The following is a 23,185-nucleotide window of genomic DNA, read 5'->3' as shown; positions in this document are numbered from 1 at the left end:
AATGGTGCAGCGTATGTGTCGCATGATAATGACGTAAAAATACTCTTTGTCGCAAAGTTTAACACACGACACGAGGGCTAGAGAGTGAGTGAATATCTCGAGCATATTCAGCCGTCATGGTAAAACTAAGGGTTTATCTCAACAATGTTCAACAGCGTTTGTTAGATAATGTACATGATCGCTTTATTACTTTTTTGGTTGAATGACAACTTCTGTTTGTGTGAATTAGGGAAAACAGAAGAAACAGAAAAAATATGCTACCATGAAAAGAATGATCAGTCTGAAGGATCAGAGGATGTGAGTATCATTATTTGTAATAGTGTTATTTTATGTAAGCAAGTGTTTTACAAATAAGGGAATGCAATGTATTAGAAAATCATTGCAAAGTACTTTCGTTACAAATGATAAACAGCCGTTCACCTCTGTTGAAAAGCGCCTCAGTTAACCAGTGTTCAGTAAATTTTCAGCTCAAACGGGTAACGTTAAATCGCCCAAAATATTGTCTATGATTGGAATAATTGAAATATTGATTGACAAACAATGTTATTTCTATGTGTTTATTAAAAATAATAATTTGTTAGTGTATTGTTAATATCTTCTGATATACATCCCTCCAAGTATTGTATTAAACTGTAATTTTAGGTCTGAACCATGGTTCATTTTACTCATCATATGAATAGTATTACCATGAGTACTAGCAGCAGCTTCTTAAAGGCGGAATTTTATTTTTTTTCCCTCTTCCAGACTGACTGTTCCTCACAGCCACTATTATAACCAAACTATTATATCCTTCCTACACATGTTATTATGCCACAGCCACACAATATGCAACTACATGTCTAGATTACATTTGTTGATCATGTGGTAGGCATTATAGGTAGGGTGGTGGGATACCATAGGTACTGAAGGATTCCTCTATTCTGCCTTCTAAAATTGATCAGATGAATGTTTTCCTGTAGACAGGATGTGATGTGCTAGATTTGGAATGAGACATATTGTCTTTCTACCTTCTTATGCTAGTTGTGGAGGCAACATTTTTTCAGCCATTGTTTTCAAGGGATAGTTCACCCAAAAAGGAAAATTACCCCATGATTTACTCACCCTCAAGCCATCCTAGGTCTATGACATTTTTCTTTCAGACGAATAATATCAGAGTTATATTAAAAAATGTCCTGGCTCTTCCAAGCTTTATAATGCCAGTGAATGGCCGGTTTCTGTTTTGAAGTCCATGAAGTGCATCTATCCATGATAAAAGTGCTCCACATGGCTCCGGGGGGTTAATAAAGGCCTTCTGAAGCGATGCGTTCTTGTCAGAAAAATATCCACATTCAAAACTTTATCGACCAAAATAATTTGCTTCCGGCAGACTGCCCAATCAAGACGATTTATGCCAAAAGAGTAACACTTGACGATGTATGACACAGGATGTAGGAGTACAGAGAATAGTGCAAGAGAATAGAGCAAGCTTTGACACCTCTCGCGGTTGAAACAAACAGGGATGGGCAACAAACGTAATACAAAATGTAGTTTTTTGCTTATCTTAGGAAGTAATAAGAAATGACTCTTAACATTAAGGTAGTAGCCTAATGAGTGTTGGGGGAATCACTTTTTTTTACTTTTTTTTTTATCAAACCGCAATTTTTGCAAGTTCCCACAATTTCATTGCATAAAATTGCATAAATATCCCTCATATTCCATCGCATTTTTTAAGAAAACGTGCCGCATAATCAAGGATTTTTGCCTGCAACAATCACAAAAAAATTAATTTTTCTGGAAGGACTGTATAAAGCTTGGAAGAGCCAGGACATTTTTTAAATATAACTCTGATTGTATTCGTCAGAAAGAAGGATATCATATACAGATACACATAGGATAACTTGAGGGTGAGTAAATCACAGGCTAATTTTCGTTTTTGGGTGAACTATCCCTTTAAGTCAGCATAAAACGGAAATTGTGATCAGAATCCGTGTGAAACGACTTCTCAAATAATGAAAAAATGAGGGGCAGGACTTGATTTTGAAATCAGAAATTGATTTGATCATTGTCATTTGCTAATTGTAGTGATCGTTTAATGTGAGTGACAGGTTGTTGGAGGGGAAGGATTGAAAATCGTCTGACCAATTGACAACCTTATTGCTCAGCCCACTTTCAGTATATACATGATCAGAGAAGAGATTTGATATCATGTTGACTTTAATTTTCTGTGAATTACTTGCATCCTTCCAGCTGTCATCAGTGTTGGGCAGTATGCATCTTCTCTGCAAAAATTTCAAAGCTAACTCCTCAGTTGAATGTCATGTGACTTTAGTTGTGAAACTTGTTTATCGATAAAGTAACTGGGAAGCACTGACAAAAGTGAATGTATATCTCTTGTCTGTCTGTCTGTCTGTGCATGTGAGAGACAGAGAGCAGTAGAAAAAGTGTGCTTAATTGCATGCCTTAGAATGTCTTCAAACCAATCATATTCAAGTATTCAACAGCACAATGATGTAATCTTAAAATAAAACATTTACTTTTAAATACTGTAAAAACAGTAGATTATCGGCAACAGCATCAATAAATACATAATTTCATCACTGTTTTGCTCTTTGAACATCTGATAAAAACTTTGCTTGCTTTTTTTGTTTGTTTTTTTTTTGGCTAGAAAAAAACAGGACAGAGCAAAAACACAGAAGAAGAAGAAAGAAGATCCGTCAGCCATTAAAGAACAGGAAGTGTAAGTTTGAATTCTCTCTACCTTTTAGAGTTTGATATATGAAATTGAAACCTGCTTATTTGAATGGCATGACATAACTAGAGGCTTGGCCGATTTATCGGTTTTGCCGATATATCGGTGCCGATAGCTACTTGATTGGTGGAACTATCGTTATCGGCAAAAATCCACACCGGTAGTCGCTGCGTCCGTTGCTGGAGCTGTGCTGTCTTTACACAGTATCAGAGCGCTGAGAAGAGTATACTCTCATTATACAGCCAGAGCGGCCTCTAAAGGGCAAATAACAAACTATCACTGACTGAATTGTTTACTTTCACACTGAGGTTGCGGCGCAGCATGCAGATCACACATTATACAGAGAGCACTAACACTTCAGATGCGCATTTAAAACACAGACAGCGAAACGGTATGAATACTGAACACTAAAGTACATATTGTCATGTCATTATAAAGTAATTAATTTGTTGACTAGATGCTGCATTAGCAGAGAAAGAACAGAAGTATGTTTGCCGTCGAGTCTGAGAGGACTTACATTTGTAGTGGCTATACCTCAAGCGGTTAAAACAATGTGACAAAAACACACGCAATGTCGCAGTTGTTACTATCTATTTACATTAGTTTATATCCAGCTGGTCACTTTATGCATTCATTAGCCGGCGAAGTTTAATATAAAGCTAATGACGTGATTGCTTTCTCAACGTTGATATGTTCATGTAGGCGACTGAAAACATAAACGTATGAGAAACGCATTTGCATTCTTTTTTTATCTCTACAAAATATATTGTTATTTTGATAAGATAATCATCAAGTGTTCTAAAATAGAAGCAAATAAAGTGAGAGACTATGTAATATAGGTCTACATTTATGTAATTTTAATGCTCTGGCCTTTGTAGATAGTTAAATATGGCCATCTTCTTTAAGCATGACTCGTATGAAATGCTAACGCTTTACAATAAGATTACAATTTTAGCATTAACTAAGGTTAATAAATGTTGTAGAAGTATTTTTCATTGTTAGTTTGTTCATTTCAATATTTACTAATACATTTTAAATTGAGTTTTCATTTTTATTTGATGTTATTACCTTAGTTAATGTACTATGAACTAACATGAATGATCAAGGTACAATTGTATTGCTCAAATATTATTACATGCAGTAAAAACGTATACTGCATAATGCATAGTTCATGAAAGCTAGCTAATACATCCTTGTTAGGGCCCAAGCACCGATGGTGTGAGGACCCTCTTGGAATTGTTCTGTTTATTAGGGCCCGAGCACCGATGGTGTGAGGACCCTCTTGGAATTGCTCTGTTTATTTTTATTAGGGCCCGAGCACCAATGGTGTGAGGACCCTCTTGGAATTGCTCTGTTTATTATTAGGGGCCAAGCACCGAAGGTGCGGAGGCACCTATTGTATCTGTTCCGGTTCTTATTAGGGGCCAAGCACCGAAGGTCCGGGAACCTATTGTTTCTGTTCCGGTTCTTATTAGGGGCCAAGCACCAAAGGTGCGGAGGCACCTATTGTATCTGTTCCGCTTCTTATTATTAGGGGCCAAGCACCGAAGGTCCGGGCACCTATTGTTTCTGTTCCGGTTCTTATTAGGGGCCAAGCACCAAAGGTGCGGAGGCACCTATTGTATCTGTTCCGCTTCTTATTATTAGGGGCCAAGCACCGAAGGTGCGGGCACCTATTGTTTCTGTTCCGGTTCTTATTAGGGGCCAAGCACCGAAGGTGCGGAGGCACCTATTGTATTTGTTCCGGTTATTATTACGATTATTATTAGGGGCCAGGCACCAAAGGTGCGTAGGCACCTATTGTAATCGTTGGCGTTCTTCTTCTTCTTCTTATTCCACTCTTAGAGTCTATGGCAGCCTATAGAACCAATTTTGGTTGTTTTGGTTTGACATTCTGATGGAGGACAGTCCCAACATTAAATACACCAATTTTGGTGTTTCTAAGTCATTCCCTCTAGCGCCACCACCTGTCCAAAGTTTCACTTTTATTTTGCTAATAACTTCTGAACCGTAAGGCCAATCAACAAAATTATTTTTTCCTCTGATTCCTGAGCTCATGACGATTCGATTGCACCCCATGAGGTCATTTTCCGTCATAAAAATATGGCTAATATATCTTGAATTTTCTCAAAAAGCTACTTTTTCGAACTCGTCCTAGACGGTTTGTCTGATTTGCACGAAAATTGGACCAGATCATCTTCAGGCAGTGCTGACAAAAAGTTATTAAAATCAAATTGATTCGTCAAATCGTTTTTGATAAACGGTCGAACAAATTTTACGTAGCGCTTGCAGAAACAGTCGTAAGGCTGTATCTTCGCAACGCTTTAGCAAATTAAGACCAAACTTGGTCCATGTCATCACAAGCATGACCTGAGGCTACATGCTGTGTTTTGGCGCAGCGCCACCTACTGGTCCGGAAATACAGAAAATGGCTATTTTTGCTTATAACTTCTGAACGGTTTGTCCAAAAATCATAAAAGTGGTCTCGTTAGATTCAGGGCAACAATGAGTCGTGCGATATCCAATTTTCCCAGATCACCCATTTTGGCTGTTGGCCATTTTTAATTATGTGCTAAAATGCTGTATTTTCTGAACGCATGAACGATTTGTTACGAAACTCGGTATGGGTCATCAGTACGATGCCCTGAAGGAGCCTGAGAAGTTTCGGAACAGCGCCACCTAGTGGTGAATTTTATTTTTCAAATGCTTATAACTCTGGGTGTGGTTGACTTATTTTCACGGAAGTCATCTCGTTAGGTTCCTGAATCCTTGCCGAGTCCACAGATACCAAACATGCTAGGTTTTGCCTAACGGTTTGTGTAGCGTTGTGATTTAGCACTTAAAAAACATTTGCCGATATCTTCAAAACCGTTAGTCCGATCGAGACGAAACCACCGTCAGAAGTTTGCAATCATAGCTGGTTAACTATTTTCAAATGCCAAAATAATGATAGTAAGGGGTAGTAAAATTCAATCAAAGTCACGTGTCAGTCATTTTTGACGTGTTTTATCATATAAATGTCTTTAACTCCGAAGCGAATTGAGATATTGTCACCAAATTTGGCACACACATGTATAGGCTCATTCCGAGGACACAGGAATTTTTTTTTGAGATTTTGCCTCTTGGTGCCGCTATAATAGAACAAAACATGAAATTCCCATTGACTTCAATACAGTTTTGTGATGTAAAATGCTATACTTAACAAATGCATTGCTGTAACATTATGAAACTCAGAATTTGCCACCAGCACCATCCCATGAAGGTACTCAAATTTCGAGACAGCACCACCTGTTGGTCAAAAGTTAAAATTATATTTCCAAAAATGCTAATAAGTTTTGAAAAAATATGTCTATTGTAATGACACTGGTCTTAATAGATTCCTTGGGTCATGCCGAGAACATAGATACCAAGTTTGACGTATTTGGACGAACTTCCTGTCCGCCATCTTTATTTACTTTCAAAACCTTATTTTTCGAACTTCTCCTAGACCATTCTTCCGATTTTCACCAAAATCGAATCATATCATCTCCAGACCATGCCGACTAAAAGTTATGGATTTCGTGACGATAGACTAAACCGTTTTCGTATACCGCAGCAGCAAAGTTGAGGCATGCTGCCAAAATGACTAAGTCTTTATCTCTGCAATGCCTTCAAATTTTGACACCAAACTTTGTATGTGTCATTGTCACCTCAATCTGACCACATCAAATCGGTTTCATAACTGCACCACCTATTTGTCGAAAGTGATAAACCATTAAATCATCTTAAAAGTTACTGTATATATGATTTTTCAGCCATTTTGCCAAAATTCTCTTAAAATGTCTTTAATTGCTCCTTGCTGCAGTTGGTCTGCCACTCCCACCCATGATGGCATCTGTTGCCGCTTCTTGCGCTTGGCCCCGGTAATGGCTGCTTGCAGCTATATTTAGGGCCCGAGCACCGATCGTGAGATGACCCTATTGTTTTTGCTCCGTTTATTATTATTCCGCTGCTTCTTCTTCTTCTTCTCCTAAATGAATCGCTTTTTAGAGGGCCTAAACATGCTCGAAAACTCATGAAACTTTGCACACGCTTCAGAAGTGGTAAACATTTACGTGTGATATGGTTTTCAAAATTGGATGGGGCAAATTCTGTAAATTATTGCCCCCACATTTTGCCCCGTCTCTACGTTTTCACTTACAGGTATGAAATTTGTTACATACATGTAATCAGTGGTGGTAAGTAACGAAGTAAAAATACTTCGTTACTTTACTTAAGTATTTGTTTCGGGGATCTGTACTTTACTTGAGTATGTTTTATTTGCATCTACTTTTACTCTTACTCCACTACAATATTAAAGACAAAGTTTACTTTTTACTCCACTACAATATTAAAGACAAAGTTTACTTTTTACTCCGTTACATTTCCCCATGCCAGCTCCAAGTATTTAATACACTGGCTTTCCAAACCAATGAAAAACTTTTTTAAAAGGTTTTATTTTGAAAAAAAGAACACACAAGCTCTTTGCCAGCATACGCTCACATAGCAGTCAGTTCGCCATTGTGGAAGATGACCGCAGAAACAGGTGAAGATGCAGCTCTGGCCAGCAATGACCCAGAGATTCCCGCTTACACTGTATCTTGCACATCTTCTGTTTGATGCAGCTAATGTTATGGAACATGTCTATTGCAGAGCTGCCAACTCTCACTCATTCAGACTCACGCAATCGACACTTTCCACACGCTCTCACGACACATCCATTTTCTCACGCAGAGAAAAATCCCGAAGCAAAGAGGACATTGACACTGACAGACAGGACAGAGTGGGTTACTTTTGATATGAAATAAATTCTCAGACACAGGTGTTCATCATCAGACACAGGTGTTCATCAGGTGACATCATCTGCTCTTAACCTACTTACTCACCGCACAGCTCGATGACTCGTCTCTTGCTACAGACTTCGCGAGACCACGCCCCCCTCGCCACAGAGATATTAATAGTAATATGTTGAGTGTTTGCCGTAGTTGTATTAGCATTATTGTATGTTAGGAGAAATAATCTTTGCCTCAACCTTTTTTTTTTTTTTTTTTCAGAGCAAAGTATCCATCTTGTCTGTTCTTTCAATACAACACCCAGCTTGGACCTCCATATTACATCCTTGTTGATACAAACTTTATCAACTTTTCTATTAAGGCCAAGTTAGATGTTGTCCAGTCAATGATGGACTGTCTCTATGCTAAATGTAAGTCCCCGCATTCTTTTCTCATAATTATTTACAACAATGCTAATGTGAAGTGAGTGAATGTATTTTGGATGTGTTGATGACTGTAGGGATTGCTATGCAGCAACACTGAACAGAAATGACAGTGTTCAACACAGTTTATAGCATACACTCTGTACACATGCCACACAAGGAATACAGTTTACAACATATATATGGTATATATATATATATATATATATATATATATATATACACACACTACACATATACAGATAAAGACAGTTCTACGCACACATTGGCAATAGAATTTAACAGCTTTTTTCGAAGGTACATTAATCTGTAACATAATTTGAATGAATAACTAAACTTGAATGAATAACATGAATAGTTCTGAAGTGAGTCTTGGTTTAATTTGATCTACAGAGGGCGATAGAGAGGGGAAAAAATAACATGATGGAAAAATTACAACCCAGTCAGTCAAAGTGATGGATCATGATCCTTTGAATGGGGAACAGTTGCAAGAAAATGTTTGTGAACCCATTGGAATCACAGTTTCTGCATTAATTACTGATTGAATATGATCTCAGTCATAGTCAGTCAGATAATTAAATGCCAACACAAATCGGACTAAACTAATAACACATACATTTGTACTTTTCAAGCTTATGTTTTTATGCATTTTATGTTTTTTTTCCATGATCACTTGAGTAATGTGTAGAAATTTATTTTGTTGTGTTACAGGTGTTCCTTGCATAACAGACTGTGTGATGGCTGAGCTTGAGAAATTAGGAATGAAGTTTCGAGTGGCTTTGCGGTAATACACACTTAAATGACATGCATGTAACAATAGTGTCTCGAACATTGGGGACCAAACCAATTGAAAGTATCGATTTTTGATTACAAAAATAAACTATTTGAAAATAAGTTTCATCTTAAAATATGCACAAATTCACTCTTAATCGTTTGCCTAATATGTCGAGTTTAAACAGCTCAGTTAAAACTTAAAGACCAATACAGCCGACCGCAGCTAAAAAATAACTATTGTTCTTAAATGTTTAATAACTTTTGAACCGCTAATCCAATCTGTATGCTTTAAAAAGTCTCGTAAAAAGAATGTGTTTTTCGCGTTTCGACATTGAGGCCCTGTAGTGAATGTGATTGCTTCAAGTTTTGATCAGCATTGATTCGTCAAAGAAACCCAGAAACCCATGCGGTTTGTTCCTCTGACCCAAACAGGAACGATTGTTGATGCTTATTCCTTCCAACCCCCATGCCCAGATTGGTTGAACCTATCACCTACTCAACCAATAAATATAGGTTTTGTTTTTTTGCACCACCAATTTTTGCAACTTTTTGGAAACCTAAACTGCCGCAAAGTGAAAGTAGTTGTGTGCGTGCATATTTGCGTGCATGAAAACAAACACAAAATAACAGATTTGCATGAGAGCACTCTGACAAAGCAGAACACAATTTAAAAACAAATATAAAACAGCGGTACACATCGGATCAGGCACTGAAATTTGTGTTTTCAAACGAGTCGCTACACAATGTTGCAGTGGAGTTGCGTCCGACTGAGATATAACTGGCACAGCCAAGAGTTTCGTTTCGTATATGTCAATACTACTAATAGTTTGTGAAAATAATTTGCACTGTTTGTATTTTTGTTGCACAAGACACTTTTCACAATTGTTTACACTACTTGCTGCACTGTTTGTGTTTGTTGTTCATGTTCAGATTGAATACACATACACATAGACAAATCTACAATGTCAGTGAATAAAAAACACCAACTTTTCACTGAAAATCGCCTATAATAATGTTGTAATAAATGGCTATAACTTGCTTAGGGATTGTTACATGTAGACAAAATTTCATCTGTAAATCTATAATATCCAAGTATAACTTTCTAAAGGAAAAAATCCAAACTTCAAGAGGTTTTGTTTGAGTTGAGTAAAAAAAAAGACAAATTTGCTGCTGTTTTTGTTAAATCTGGTAAATTCATCCATTCTAAGACAAAAATAAATGTAAAATTGGGAATTTAAATGAGCTAGATTGAAACAATCAAGTTGAATGATTAAAATTATATATGGCACTTGATGCTGACTGCTATAATGGGTTAGAAAAACAAAGTCCCCCAAATATGTTCTAGGTCTTTAAGGGTTAATGCGTGTCTTGTCAATTATCCATTACATGAATCACACACACATCAAAACTAGTTCAAAAACTGGTTCAAAACTAAAGTACTTGACAAAGTACTTTCAATAATATATGTAGACCAGATAAAAAATAAAAATAATTAATAATTATCTTGATTTTTATTCTATGTCAATAAATAACTAATAAATAAGAACATTAAAATAATACTGGTAGCAGCATGTATATGATTTATAGTGATAAAAGTCTAGACAAGTGATCCTGTATGTATAGGAATGATAGAGGCTACAGTTATTGGAAAAAAGCTGTTTCCTCAGTCTGTCTGTACGAGACTGTATTGTCCTGTATGTCTGCTGGATGGAAGAGGGTCAAACAGGTTTAGTTAGTTACATCTTAAACTTTCACTGTTAAAACTAAAGTGTCGTGCTGGAATTCACTTTTGGGTTCAGTAAAGCTAGCTGTAAATATTGAAGCCCCTGTTCTCTGATTTGATTGTTCTTCTCAATCATTTGAACTAGAGATGCACCGATTACAATTTTCTAGGCCGATTCCGATTTTTCATGAGTTGGGCCTTCCGATTTTAGCCGATTCCGATTTCATTTTTTCTAACCACTTTACAGCAAACAGTTGTTCTCTCGTCTGCCACATGTCTAGCCAGGCTAAACAATCACTTTAATTGAGCACGAGCAGCGCAGCAAAAATAGAAACCCCGCTTCACTGCTGCTCACGCGACGCTCCTGCTTGACGCTCACGCGCTGCTCCTGCTCACGGTGTGAATGAACTCATTGATTAACATGCACGCCGGGAAAAATAAAAACCACGCTGCTCAAGCTTGCGGTGTGAAACGGCCGTAATTCACGAGGTTTCCTACATGTGCGTTCCGTGTGCACGTGTGATGTCAATGCGCAATGTTAATCATAAGGCTGAGCAGTTTTATCGATTCTGCGATATAAATCGATATTTTTCCGCCAAGAAAGTATCGTACACGAAAGTATACGTATATTCCAATTTATTCGCAAAGGTATTTGCGTTGTACAGTCACTGAATAGTGAACACACTGAAATGAAGTGCATATCACTAAAAACTAAAAGTGTAGATGCCACAAAAATTATATAAAAATAAAGTGCATCAAGTAAACAAATTCATAAAACTGAAATAGTATGTTGTAACTTGTAAGAAAAAGAAAAGTGCATTAAGTAAATGTACATAAACTCATAAATTATTACATTTTAAGTATCCAATGTGAGTAACTTTACAGGTACTGAGTAACTTTAGGCCCATCTGAAGTGAACACTGAACAAAGCCAGGCAAAGTTTACAAATGGCATTGTTTTTATCTACGGTAGTTCATTACTGCCCGACTTACTTTTAGACGCTCTCGGATATTTTTTTTTAAATATCGATACTAGAGATTTTTTGCACAGCCCTACTGAGGAATTACTGTCATTTAATTACTTTCCATTGAAAAACTAAAATATAGAATTACTCTTCCGTTACCTATGATGTAATTGAGTGAAATACTGTATAGACTATAGAACAATTCTATATAAAACAAAACAATAGTGGATTCATGTTAAAATGTATGTTTTTAATGTAACTTCTCCCTTAACCCCTTAACTGTCACGATCCCGTATACGGGATATCTAACCTTACTTCGCTATATTACTATTAAATCCAAATCTAATTATGACAAACTATATATCGTTGGAAAGGTCTAAGACTCCTAAATAGATATTTTAGCGCTGTTTTTTTTCTTACAAATTATGTTTGAACAGTAATATATGAATTTATGACAAGAGTGCGCCTCAAAAAATCGACGTCATTACAGGAGTTTCGGACCTTTGTCACAAGTCGACGCACACACTTTTAATAGTTGAAACTTTGGTTTTTTATGCTAAAAGTTCATAATAAAAAATAATCTATTATTTGTCAATAAAAAAAGATTAAATTAAAATTTAAAAAGTAAAGTAGTCCTCTAAAAAGTATAATATATATATATATATATATATTTTTCTTATTATTATTATATCACATATTTTATTAGTTATCATAAATTAGGTAACATTCGAAAGCTTACGCACTCAGAATTCATCCTGTTAAAACCGTTTTGAAATTGGATGTTGCGTTACCATAGAAACGGTATTTTTTTATTAGGCCCCTCCCCTCTTGGGCATCATCTTTCATAATTTATTATCAAAACCTTTTCTAATATTGACAAAACACATATTGTCAGAAAGGTCTGAGTCTCAAGGTTCCATATTTAGTGACAGAAGTGATATTTGGATAGAAATTTATGAATTTGTTACAGCAGATTGCATACAATTAAATTCAATGGAATGCAATGGCACCCGGTGGCTATTTTTGGTACTACGCCTAAACAAAATCTCATGGGAACTTCAATTTTTGTGATATCAACTTGAAATTTGGAACACAACTTGGTTAGATATATAGCTTTCATTTTATCCATAATTTGTGGTCTTGTATAGCAAAGTATGACTAAAACAACGTGATCGGAGCTGTTTTCTAGTTTGTTTGTTGTTTACCATTTACATGCAAATGTTGTACACACCCCAAGTTAACAAACCTTCGAGACTATCAAGTTTAAAAATTACCAACTTATAAAAACAAATATAGTTGACTTTGTAAAGAAATGCTCACTTATATATAGCTTTGGTGCGTCTGCATTGACGGTGTAGTTCACGCTGACATGAACTGACACGAAGTTCAAGCTTGCGGTGTGAAACGGCCAACTTATCTAATATATAAAAAAGGGTGTGACCAAACTGAAAGTAGGTGCGACCAACTGAGATAGTTGACCAGTGGGAAGAATGAGGCTAGAGCCCTGGGGATGCACCGATGTTTCAACTTATAATCGTATTGCCGGAAAAAGCCTTTATTTTCACTTTTGGCTGTTGGCCGATTGTTTAAAAACAGCTGATGATCAGGGCCGATTATATCTTGTCAATACCTTGTAACCAATCAGGTCAACCTGTGACCGTCAACGAACTGAGACAATGGCAGGACCAGGTGTGACAGGTGTAGCTGCAGCGCTCTTCACCTATGTGCTGCTTACAAGTATCTTCTGCTATACCGACACCGATCAAATCTTCAAAGACTATTATTTTAATAATAGGCCTAATAAAAAACTACCCTCTGCGACCAATCTATTGACAAAACAAGCAAAAAAACATCTTGGATTCGAAAGACACGTCCTGGCCACCACCTTCATTCAATCGCATCTTTCCAACCGAACAACAAAACGCTCTAAAAGCAAAATAAAGCTACAACAAAGCTACGCGTTTCTAATAACCATCTCCCTCCTGCTGTCCGGAGACATCCACCAGTGCCCCGGTCCGCTCAACAATTAAGAACAAGATAGACCTCACCTCACATCACGTCCACGCTTAGCGCGAGCATCACCAGTAACAGTCAGGTACGCTCTCTGTGTAATTTAAACTATATTAATGGGCAACAGTCTCACCTGGGTGGGTTTTTTTCTCCAACAATCGTGGAGACAACTGTGCCGGACGGGGACGTGACGGCTAGCTGGACTGAGGTCGGGTCCGGGTATGGCGTCTCAACCTGTGCGGAGCCGTGTGCACCACCTTTGCCGGTAGCGTTGTCGGCGTCGACTTGGAGTCGGGATGTCAGCGTGTCAAGCGCTCGGGAGGCATCGCACTATTGGAAACTACCATTTTTGTCAAGTACTACAGGTGGAAGCTCACCAACTTTCACTCCAAAATAACATAATGTTAATCAAATCAATAGCGAAATAATATCCGGAAGTCAAACTTGTCAACAACTTGTAAAAAACAGGAAGTGGAATGTTTTTCAGACTGTTAACCACTCAAAAACAATATGGGATTCCAAATTAAAACCAAATGGATTATTTGGTGGGCACCTCAATATACGAAGCCTTGTATCTAAATTTGATCAAATTCATTATATTCTAACGGAATAAAATCTAGACTATCTTTGCTTGTCAGAAACCTGGCTAAAGGCTAATTCACCATCAGCTGCAATCATTGTACCAGGTTAACAAATCTATAGACGCGATAGTGAAATCTAAAGGAAGCGGAGTTATGGTGTATATAAAGAATAGTATTCAGTGTGAGGAGATTAACTTGGAAAACTGTGACCTAGAATGTATCTGGTTGAAAATTATTTTATCACCACAAATGTATTTTAGTCTCATTGTAATTTACCGTCCACCCAGCTCAAATACAGATTTTATGAAAAGTTGCAAAATATGCTGGCAAATTGCAATTTTGATAAAGAGATAATAATAATGGGGGATTTTAATGTAAATTGGGATGATAGATCAGTCAGGGAAAAACTCAAACAAATAACAGATCGCTTTGACCTTACACGAGTAACTCAGTTAACCAAAACCCAGATTGACCTGGTATTCAGCAATAGACCAAATAGAATCACAAAATCCCTCAACATGATCACAGGACTATCTGACCACAATTTAGTACTTGTGGCGAGAAAATTAACAAAAAAGAGATTTGGTGTCTCTACTGTTAAAGACCAGGAATCATTTATAATACCAAATAAAGACCAAGAACATTTCAAAAACACGGTGAATAATTTTAATTGGGATTCTTTGTTAATTGGAAAAGATGTACATGAGGGAAGCAGGACACTTTCAAGTAAACTACAGTTCATTATTAAAAAATTCACTTGTAGGTATGTACACAGGAAAAGAGGAAGTAGTCTCCCTTGGATCAATGCAGATATCCTGAAGAAAATGAAAGAGCGTGACTTTGCACTGAAAAGGGTTATTAAAACAAATCTGTCACATGATAAACATCATTTTGCTATGCTAAGGAATGCTGTAACATCCATGTTGAGAAAGTCTAGGGCTAACTTTTTTCTGACCATAATTAGCGAGGCAAGGGGTACTACAAAGTTAGTATGGGACCAGCTAAAAAAATTAATGGGCCAAGAACATAAAACAAGAAAACCTGTGGAACTAACGGTGGACGAAAAACTTATTAGGTACCCAGCTGAAGTAGCTACGACATTTAATCATCATTTTGTTGACTCTGTTACAGCCATTGCCCAGAGCTTTCAACCTGTAAATGCGCAGTGTGTAAAACTCCAACGACAGAACCTAGCCTTGTTTTTACATGTGCCACAGAAGCAAATACCGAAGCAATTATTAAAAATCTTAAATCATCCAAAGCGAAAGATGTCCAGGTAATGGACACTTCAATGCTCAAAATTATCATCACTAACCAGTCCCATTACAAAAATTATGAATCATTCCATATGTCAAGCAGAATTTCCAAACACATGGAAAACAGCTATTGTATCACCCATTTTTAAATCCGGAAACCCACAATTTGTTTCTAACTATAGACCTATAAGTATTTTACCTGTAATGTCTAAAGTCCTTGAGAAATGGACAGCTGATCATATAAAATATCACTTAAATAAAAGCTCTTTTCATCTTCACCCACTACAGTTTGGTTTCCGACCGAACCATTCAACTGAGTCAGCTAATTGGTATTTTATTGATAAAATCAAGTTATCACTTGACAGCAATAGCATTGTAGGAGCAGTCTTTCTTGACCTTAAAAGCATTCGATACAGTAAACCATAGTATCCTATTGGCTAAATTATCCTCTTTTAATCTCTCAGATAAGGTATTAAAATGGATAAATTCATATCGCAGTCAACGATTACAAACTTTTCGTATTGATAAAAGTCAGTCTGAGCCCCTCCCTCTGTGGACTGGCCTGCCACAAGGCTCCATATTAGCCCGTCTTATTTTGTGTACATTAACGATCTGCCACTGGTGTGTCCGGAGATTAACATTCAAATGTAAGCGGATGACACAGTCCTGTACGTACATGGATCTTCAAAAACCGAGGTAGCCAACAAGCATACAAATGCGATGGTTAAAGTAACAACATGGTTGAGTCAATTGTGTTTGCATTTCAATGTTTTAAAAAACTGTGGGCATGTTCATAGGCGTCGATTTCGGTGGGGACGGTGGGTACGCGTCCTCACCAGATTTCGCCATGAGTCATTTTGTATCCAACACTTTTTGAAACATTGAGGCGCCACGGATGTACCTAATACATATAAATAAAACATATCCAGTTAACTAGCAGAGCATTAATTTAATTCCCTATTAAATAAGAGATCTAGCGCTAAAATGTGGTGTTTTTGAACTCAAGCTGCTGAGCGCTCGTTGCCGCGGCAATCAGTGTCACGGATACAGGCTCGCGCAGTCTTCACTCGGACACGCGCTTCAATCTATCGCCGTTGTGGAGACTCTCTATTCATTCCGGTGAAATCTCAAAATAAAATGCACACAAACGTGTCCCTGTTTGATATAGACTGTAACTACTGATGAACATATTCAGTTTTGATGAGAGAAAAAAAAAACTATACAAGTGCAACCACTAGACTATTAAAGAACTCAAACAAACTGTGCAGATCGATGGATTTATTTACGGGTTGAGCAGAGAGGCTGCACAGTTTGACAAGTTTCAGTGACGTGCGGTCTGGGTAGGCAATCTAGGCACTACCCTGCCAAAATTGTTTTTTACTGTTTATTCTTGTTTTTTATATATGCAATATGTGTGTTATTCCAATTGTTTAGACGTTATGATGACAAATGTGGCAGTTACGCATAATCAAATAAAAAACAAATGGTAGAATAAGAAGTGCTTTTACTGTCTACTAGCATTTTTATTTTACTAGCATTTGTTTGTATGTTGCGCATGCACACTTCGATCCTGTATTCTTCAACATGTACGGCAAAAAGCACAAATCTGCTGTGCCTTTGGACGTACATATGTTATGCCAGTAATCATCTCCGTTACGTATCAGACAAGGACCAATTAAAATCGAGATATTACTGTACATTTGCGCAGCTAACGTCATTACACCACAGCTAGCCTACATAGTTAATCCCCGCCAAATTCAAAGTCAAAATGACAGCACCGGCCGTGATCACGGAGTTAAGAAATTTTTCTTTCACAAAATCTGAGTTAATAGCAAGAGGGAGGTCTACGCCAGCCTTAGATGGACTAATGCAGCAAAAGGGCCCAAAAATTGCCCGATCGTTTCAAACAGACTGGAATGAAAGAAAATATGTGATCGACATCTTAACGAGAACGGCGGAATGGGCGGATGGACTTTATGTACAAATAATCTATCGATTGGTGAGTCGAAAACTATTTTGGGCTTAATATTGAATTGATAAATATGGTTGAATCAATGCAAGCCATTTGCCTTCATATTCAATTGAGCAGTGTTTGATTTTACTTTTGCTGACTGACAAACATTTTGCCGCTGTGCAACAATTAAGGATTAAGAATGGTTGCATTCTGATGCTGGAGTGGACATTACTACCGCTGTGTGCCTGTACCGCGCTTGTGTGTGTGCGTGTAGTAGTAGCTATCTTGTTTGCATTATGCTTGCCTTAAATCTATTGCTGAATACGGGAATAGTTGTGATGATGATGATGTTGATTGGATGCTTTCAAGTTGGTCAAAATGACTGATGTATATTGGATGAATGCATGTTGTAAATTGAGTAGCCTACTTGTCTGTAAACGTAAGGCTTTCTTCATAAAACGAGTCAGACATCAAATTTTTGTATACATTTTTTTGTATTTACATAATTGCATTAATAAGCTACATTACATCGTCTTTCGAAACATGACCTGCGCGAAAGAGGAAAAAAAATGAATGCGTCATTGTACCCACCACTTCTGAAAATGCACTTCCGAATGCGTCTCTGCCCCCCCCCACATTTCAAACCAAACTGACGCCCGTGGGTATGTTCTTCATAAAATCGCATAAGATAACCAAAGATAAAGATATCTTAGTGTCTGGTGAAAAAATACAAATTGTCCAAGAATACGAAAATCTCAGCATTTATTTGGACACCAAATTAAATTTTAGATCACATGTAAAGCAAACCTGTAAAAAAGTCAAATTTAATCTAGCAAATTTCCGATTTATTAGAAACTCAATGTCTATTCAAGCGGCCAAAACTTTTATGCACTCAATGATTCTATCTCATTTTACCTACTGTTTGACGAGCTGGTCCCAGTCTAACTCGACTACTTTGAAACCACTACAGTCTTTATACAAACAGACACCAAAGTACTTGATAAGAAACCAAAGCATTTTCACCACTGCGCCATTTTATTAAAATACAATATTTTAAGTTGGGAAAATCTAATTAAGTTCACAAATTGCTGTCAGGTCTACAAAATCTTACATAGGATGGCACCGCAACCCCTTGGTGATTTTGTCAATCTTAGAACAACCACAGTCAGAATAACCAGAGGAGTGTCAAGAGGTGACTGTATTATTCCACTTAGAAAAAGCGCTTTTAGTCAGTCTGCCTTCTCCGTTAGGGGTTCTCTGGAGTGGAACACCATTCCGGCTTCAATCAGAGACATCAACACAAAAAGCCTTTTTCGATCACATCTGAAATGTTGGCTTATTAGTAATCAGACTTGTCAACACTGAAGTTTTACTGTTGGCCGTTTGTGTTAGTCGTGAATCTTTCCTTGTTTTTTTTTTTCTTTGTATAACCTTGCTAATTATTTTAAAATTTATCTTTATATACATCTAACAAATGTTTTAACCAGTTGCACTGACAGTGCATGCTATTTGCTGTTACTGTCTGTGCGTATAACTATCCTGTTCTTCAGAATTAATTTTTTAATGTGTTTGTCTGTTACGCTGTAGCAGACAAACACAGCTGTACTTACACGTACTTATAACCTTTTAAAATTGTTTTTTCCCTAGGGTGCCACTGTACAACTGGAAAATTAGCCTTTGGCTAACTCTGGCATGTTACAGGCGTACTGTTGTTAATGTGCATTGTACTGGCAATAAATAACTAAAAAAATAAATAAAAAGGGAGTGGATAAATGTGTCGGACTGGGACTCATACTGCATGTGAAGAAAATCTCTCTTGTGTTGAATTCAGGACTGGATTCAGTATTGGTGCATCTCTAGTAACAAGTAGGCTAATGCAATACTTTTAGAGTACCTTACCCGACACCGAAATACAGAATTTGAATAATCAACTAAACACTGCTTAGACTTTAGTGTGTTAATTAAAAATAAATGTATTATTATTAAAGCTGCAAAAGTTATTCAGTTAAAAGCAGTGAGTGATTCCATCTTTTCTTTTGATGTTTGATTAACAAACGGCAACAGATTTATTATGTTAAGACCTAATTTCTCATTCATGCATGTTATGTTCGTAAAAAATTAAATGTCCCCCAATATCTGCTTTCAAGAAGTTAGATGCAATATTTACAAACATCAGATCCACGTGCTTTGTTTCTGACACATATACGCAACTTTGTAATTAATAATAACAGTACTTACAACAAAAAACTTAAATTGATGCAGAATTGTAAAAACAATTTAAAGTAAAAAGCTCTAAACAAAATCCAATTTTTAATACCTGTTATGTTTTTGAAAGTGATAAAAATCTTGCAGATTTATGTTATGAAGCTGTTTTTTTTTTTTCAAGGATTTGATACTGAGATTTGTTCTGTTCTAAGTACTCTCTGATTGTTGGTACCATCTTTGTTTTCCCTTAGGTTTTGACTTGCAACAATGTAGTAATTTTTGTATTTAAAGTCATTTTTCTGTTCAGAAGTCGTGTGAGTTTTTTGTTTTTTTAATGTTTGCAGATTGGCTTGGTGGACTGCAGTGTCATTTGCCGAAAATTACAATTTGATATTTCAACAGCATTTCTGTGCTGATGTGTGAATGGTAGCAAAATTAGTTAAAAGATGGCAAGCTGTTGCATGTATGAATAGTAGATATGGTGCATTTACCAGAAAATGTAATATTGGCAGTTTTAGGGCAGTTTTCATTTGTGAAAATGGCTAATCTTTCTTCTTTGCTTTTTATGGCTTTTTGAACTTTTTGTGCAGGATTGCCAAAGATCCCCGCTTTGATCGCTTGCCTTGCTCACACAAAGGAACGTATGCTGATGACTGCTTGGTACAAAGAGTAACACAGGTATGATAACTTTGTAAGCTGTGGGGTTAGAATTGTTTCGTATTCCCTAATAAATGCAACTTTGCAAATGAGCCAATCAAATAAGTTTTTAAAGGGGACATATCATGAAAATCTGACTTTTTCCGTGTTTAAGTGCTATAATCGGGTCTCCCCGGGTCCCTCATCTACCAACCCAGAAAATGTGAAAAATGACAACCCAGTAACTTTGTTTTGGTAAGCCTTTTTCTGCAAGCATGTCAAAAAATAAGTCTATCAGATTTTGCTCCCCTTCTGACCTAGAAAGGGGATCTTATTATAATATTACCGCCCCTTAATCTGCATGTTTCCACCCACGGCGGCCATTTGGTTTCGCAAGCGACAACAGTGTAACCAGTTCTAACGCAGTGTAAAACTGTTCGCAGTTCGAGCAAAGCATGCGCAAACTGTTCTGTCGTTGCTGCACAGACGAGCACAGAACACTATTTGACCAAAAAATGTCACAGCTTTATTAAGACCTCAGGGAACTGTCAACTTTTGTAAAAGTTAAACATGACCGTAAATGCAAGTCGATGAGATGAATCAATGCAACTCCACAACAACTACATAAATGTATGTATCCACTAATCATTCAGAAACATCCAAGTGTGTCTAAAAGTTGCAACCTGAGTCTCTCCGCAAGGCTGCACTCCGCTACTGACAGACTTGTGACTCCACGTGTTTTGTTATTGCCAGAGTATCCAAAGCTTGTGTAAATGATCTGCCATCTTCTGGGAGCAGCCGCTCATTTGCATTTAAAGGGACACAAAACCATCACATTGTTTGGGCACACACAAAAAGGGTCAAATTTGACAAGCTATAATAAATTATCTATATTGAGCTGAAATTTCACAGACACATTCTGGGGACACCATAGATTTATATTACATCTTGTGAAAAGGGGCATATGTCATCACCTTTAAGAGATAGAACCATAGACTAAAAAAAAGATGGACAACGCACCTTAACTCTTCCACTGTAGAAAAGTGAAGCCGCCAATGTTCCAATATGGCACTGACATTTTGCGCTGATTACACAGATTCTGAGCCTGAGTCTGCGCAGTAGTGAGCGTGAAGTGAAGCTGTGGTATCAAGGTCCCGCCCTTAATCCCGCAGAATCGGTTTGTACAGTTTAATGCAGAACAAAACCTTATGTTGGTGTGAAATAAAGTTATGGAAATACAGAAATTAAAGTTAAAGCTTCAATCTCCTCCCGAAGATCCCCAAAAAAACTATTGTTGCCTCAGTGAATACATCGCTCAGAGAAGACGTCACTTTAAAAATTATTTTATAGACAAACACTTGAACTTACATCAGCGTGATAAAAACTACCTAAAATGACAGAAACCATCGTTGGGATACCTATAATAGATAGGTAATAGATACCTAATGTATGTTTGGAGTTAAAAAATATTAAAGAAGATTTGTGATTTCAATGTCAAATTAATCATTTGGGACTATGAAACAATTCTAACCTCAGAGCCGATACATATTTTATATTTTGCTTTACATTCTGATCAAAGGATTCCCTTTTGCTCCACTAGCACAAATGTTATATTGTGGCCACGGTGGACAGGGACCTAAAAAGGAGGATTCGGAAGATCCCAGGAGTCCCAATCATGTACATCTCCAATCACAGGTACACCAGTTCTCACTCTGCTTGGTTTAATTAAGAACTGGTTTAATTACCAATGTATGAATCGACCCTTAGCCAAGCCTATCATTAATGTTACTAATGAGGGGTCCTGGAGGGTAGGGGCTTCACTTACTAGTTGCAAGAGAGAGAGAGCCTAGGTTATGTATGTGCAAGCTCCAGAAACTGAATAAAGCCTTTATCAAGTGGGAAATGGTGTAGCTACTATTTAGTTGGCTTATATTTTTACCAAACAAGAGTAACCTAAATTTGAGTTGGCAGTTATTTTGTCTGCCTTGGCTTTGTTTTGAATATTTTTTGTTTGTGAAGCAAAGCAGGATCAACAGTGCAGCACTTTTTTTAACAATTAAGTTGAATGATTCAGTGATTAATTCATAATATTCAAAAATCACTTGGTGTCCCCTACTAGCTTAAAGATGTAACATAACTATATCCATGAACTGCCTCCTGCAAAATATCCATGGAAGGATATAGCATGTTTTTTAAGAATTAAACATTGTAAATAGATTAATATATGTTTGAAAACTGTATATTCATATCTACAAGTGTATCTTCAAGCAATAATACCAACAAAGCAAACAGTCCCATATAGAAAACCTAGTATAGTGCTGGCAAATATGATAATGGCAGGTACGAGAGATGTTAAATGCCAATTTCTGAGAATGAGATCAGTCTTATCTGTATTGTGTAAGATGTCGTATAGATGCAGAAAATATTAATCAAATTACAGTTTGTTTGTTTTTTGCATGTCATTGACACGATAGCAGTATATTGTTCATAATATGATTATCCCCAATTATATATATATATATTTATATATATATAATTTATTATTATTTTTATTATATATATAATTTTTTTTTCTTTTTTTTCTAAAAAGCATACCACAAGGTTTTTAAGGGTGGGGGTTGTGGTATTATAAAGTATTATTAGTGTTAATACCTGCAGATACCCAGTTCTATTAACTTTTTTTTTTTTCAGAGAGTCAGATTGGAGTTCTATGTTCGTGTATGTTTGTAAATGCATATAAATTGTTTATATGGATTAATTTGTAAAAGTAGAATATCTTTTAACCTATGTAAATTAATAAAACTGTTATAACATTTATTTTACAGGTATAACATTGAGAGAATGCCAGATGATTATGGCGCACCACGGTTGTAGAACACAGAAGTGTTTTGGGTTTTTTTTATCTTGTTTTTTGGGTTGCTATTCTCCCACTTTCTACCTTTTAAAAGATTTGCCCTGTGAAATGTATTCAGTACTCCACCATAGTCTTTGGCAGCCCAGTGCACAGAACATTGGTGGAAACTAAAATGTGTGGCAAAAGTGGAAAAAGTAGCAATAATGTGATCTGCAACAAATAAAAGTGATTAACCCACAACTTCAGTGATCTAAGGTCTTCCCTTCT

General features: G+C 36.8%; 1 protein-coding gene across 1 annotated transcript; it reads left to right on the top strand.

Annotated features, from left to right (window-relative positions):
• The first annotated feature begins 3 nt into the window (after positions 1 to 3).
• LOC143740060 (rRNA-processing protein FCF1 homolog) lies at positions 4 to 23,163 on the top strand. The gene is made up of 8 exons (XM_077232140.1): positions 4 to 119; positions 230 to 297; positions 2,645 to 2,716; positions 7,801 to 7,949; positions 8,673 to 8,745; positions 20,019 to 20,106; positions 21,665 to 21,759; positions 22,890 to 23,163. The coding sequence occupies exons 1-8, from the start codon at positions 117 to 119 to the stop codon at positions 22,936 to 22,938; spliced, it is 597 nt and encodes a 198-aa protein (XP_077088255.1). The 5' UTR covers positions 4 to 116; the 3' UTR covers positions 22,939 to 23,163.
• The last annotated feature ends 22 nt before the right edge of the window (positions 23,164 to 23,185 follow it).

The sequence above is a fragment of the Siphateles boraxobius genome, unplaced genomic scaffold (genome assembly GCF_051911475.1).
Source record: "Siphateles boraxobius isolate OS27281-9 unplaced genomic scaffold, OSU_SipBor_1 164, whole genome shotgun sequence".
Lineage (NCBI taxonomy): Eukaryota > Metazoa > Chordata > Actinopteri > Cypriniformes > Leuciscidae > Siphateles > Siphateles boraxobius.
The sequence above is the reverse complement of the archived record's forward strand: the minus strand, read 5'-3'. Positions and strand labels throughout refer to the sequence as shown.

Excerpts from the sequence above, each read along its gene's own strand:
- LOC143740060 (XM_077232140.1), top strand. Across the intron at positions 7,950-8,672 it reads GGACTGTCTCTATGCTAAAT|GTGTTCCTTGCATAACAGAC; the intron begins GTAAGTCCCCGC and ends GTTGTGTTACAG. Across the intron at positions 8,746-20,018 it reads AAGTTTCGAGTGGCTTTGCG|GATTGCCAAAGATCCCCGCT; the intron begins GTAATACACACT and ends CTTTTTGTGCAG.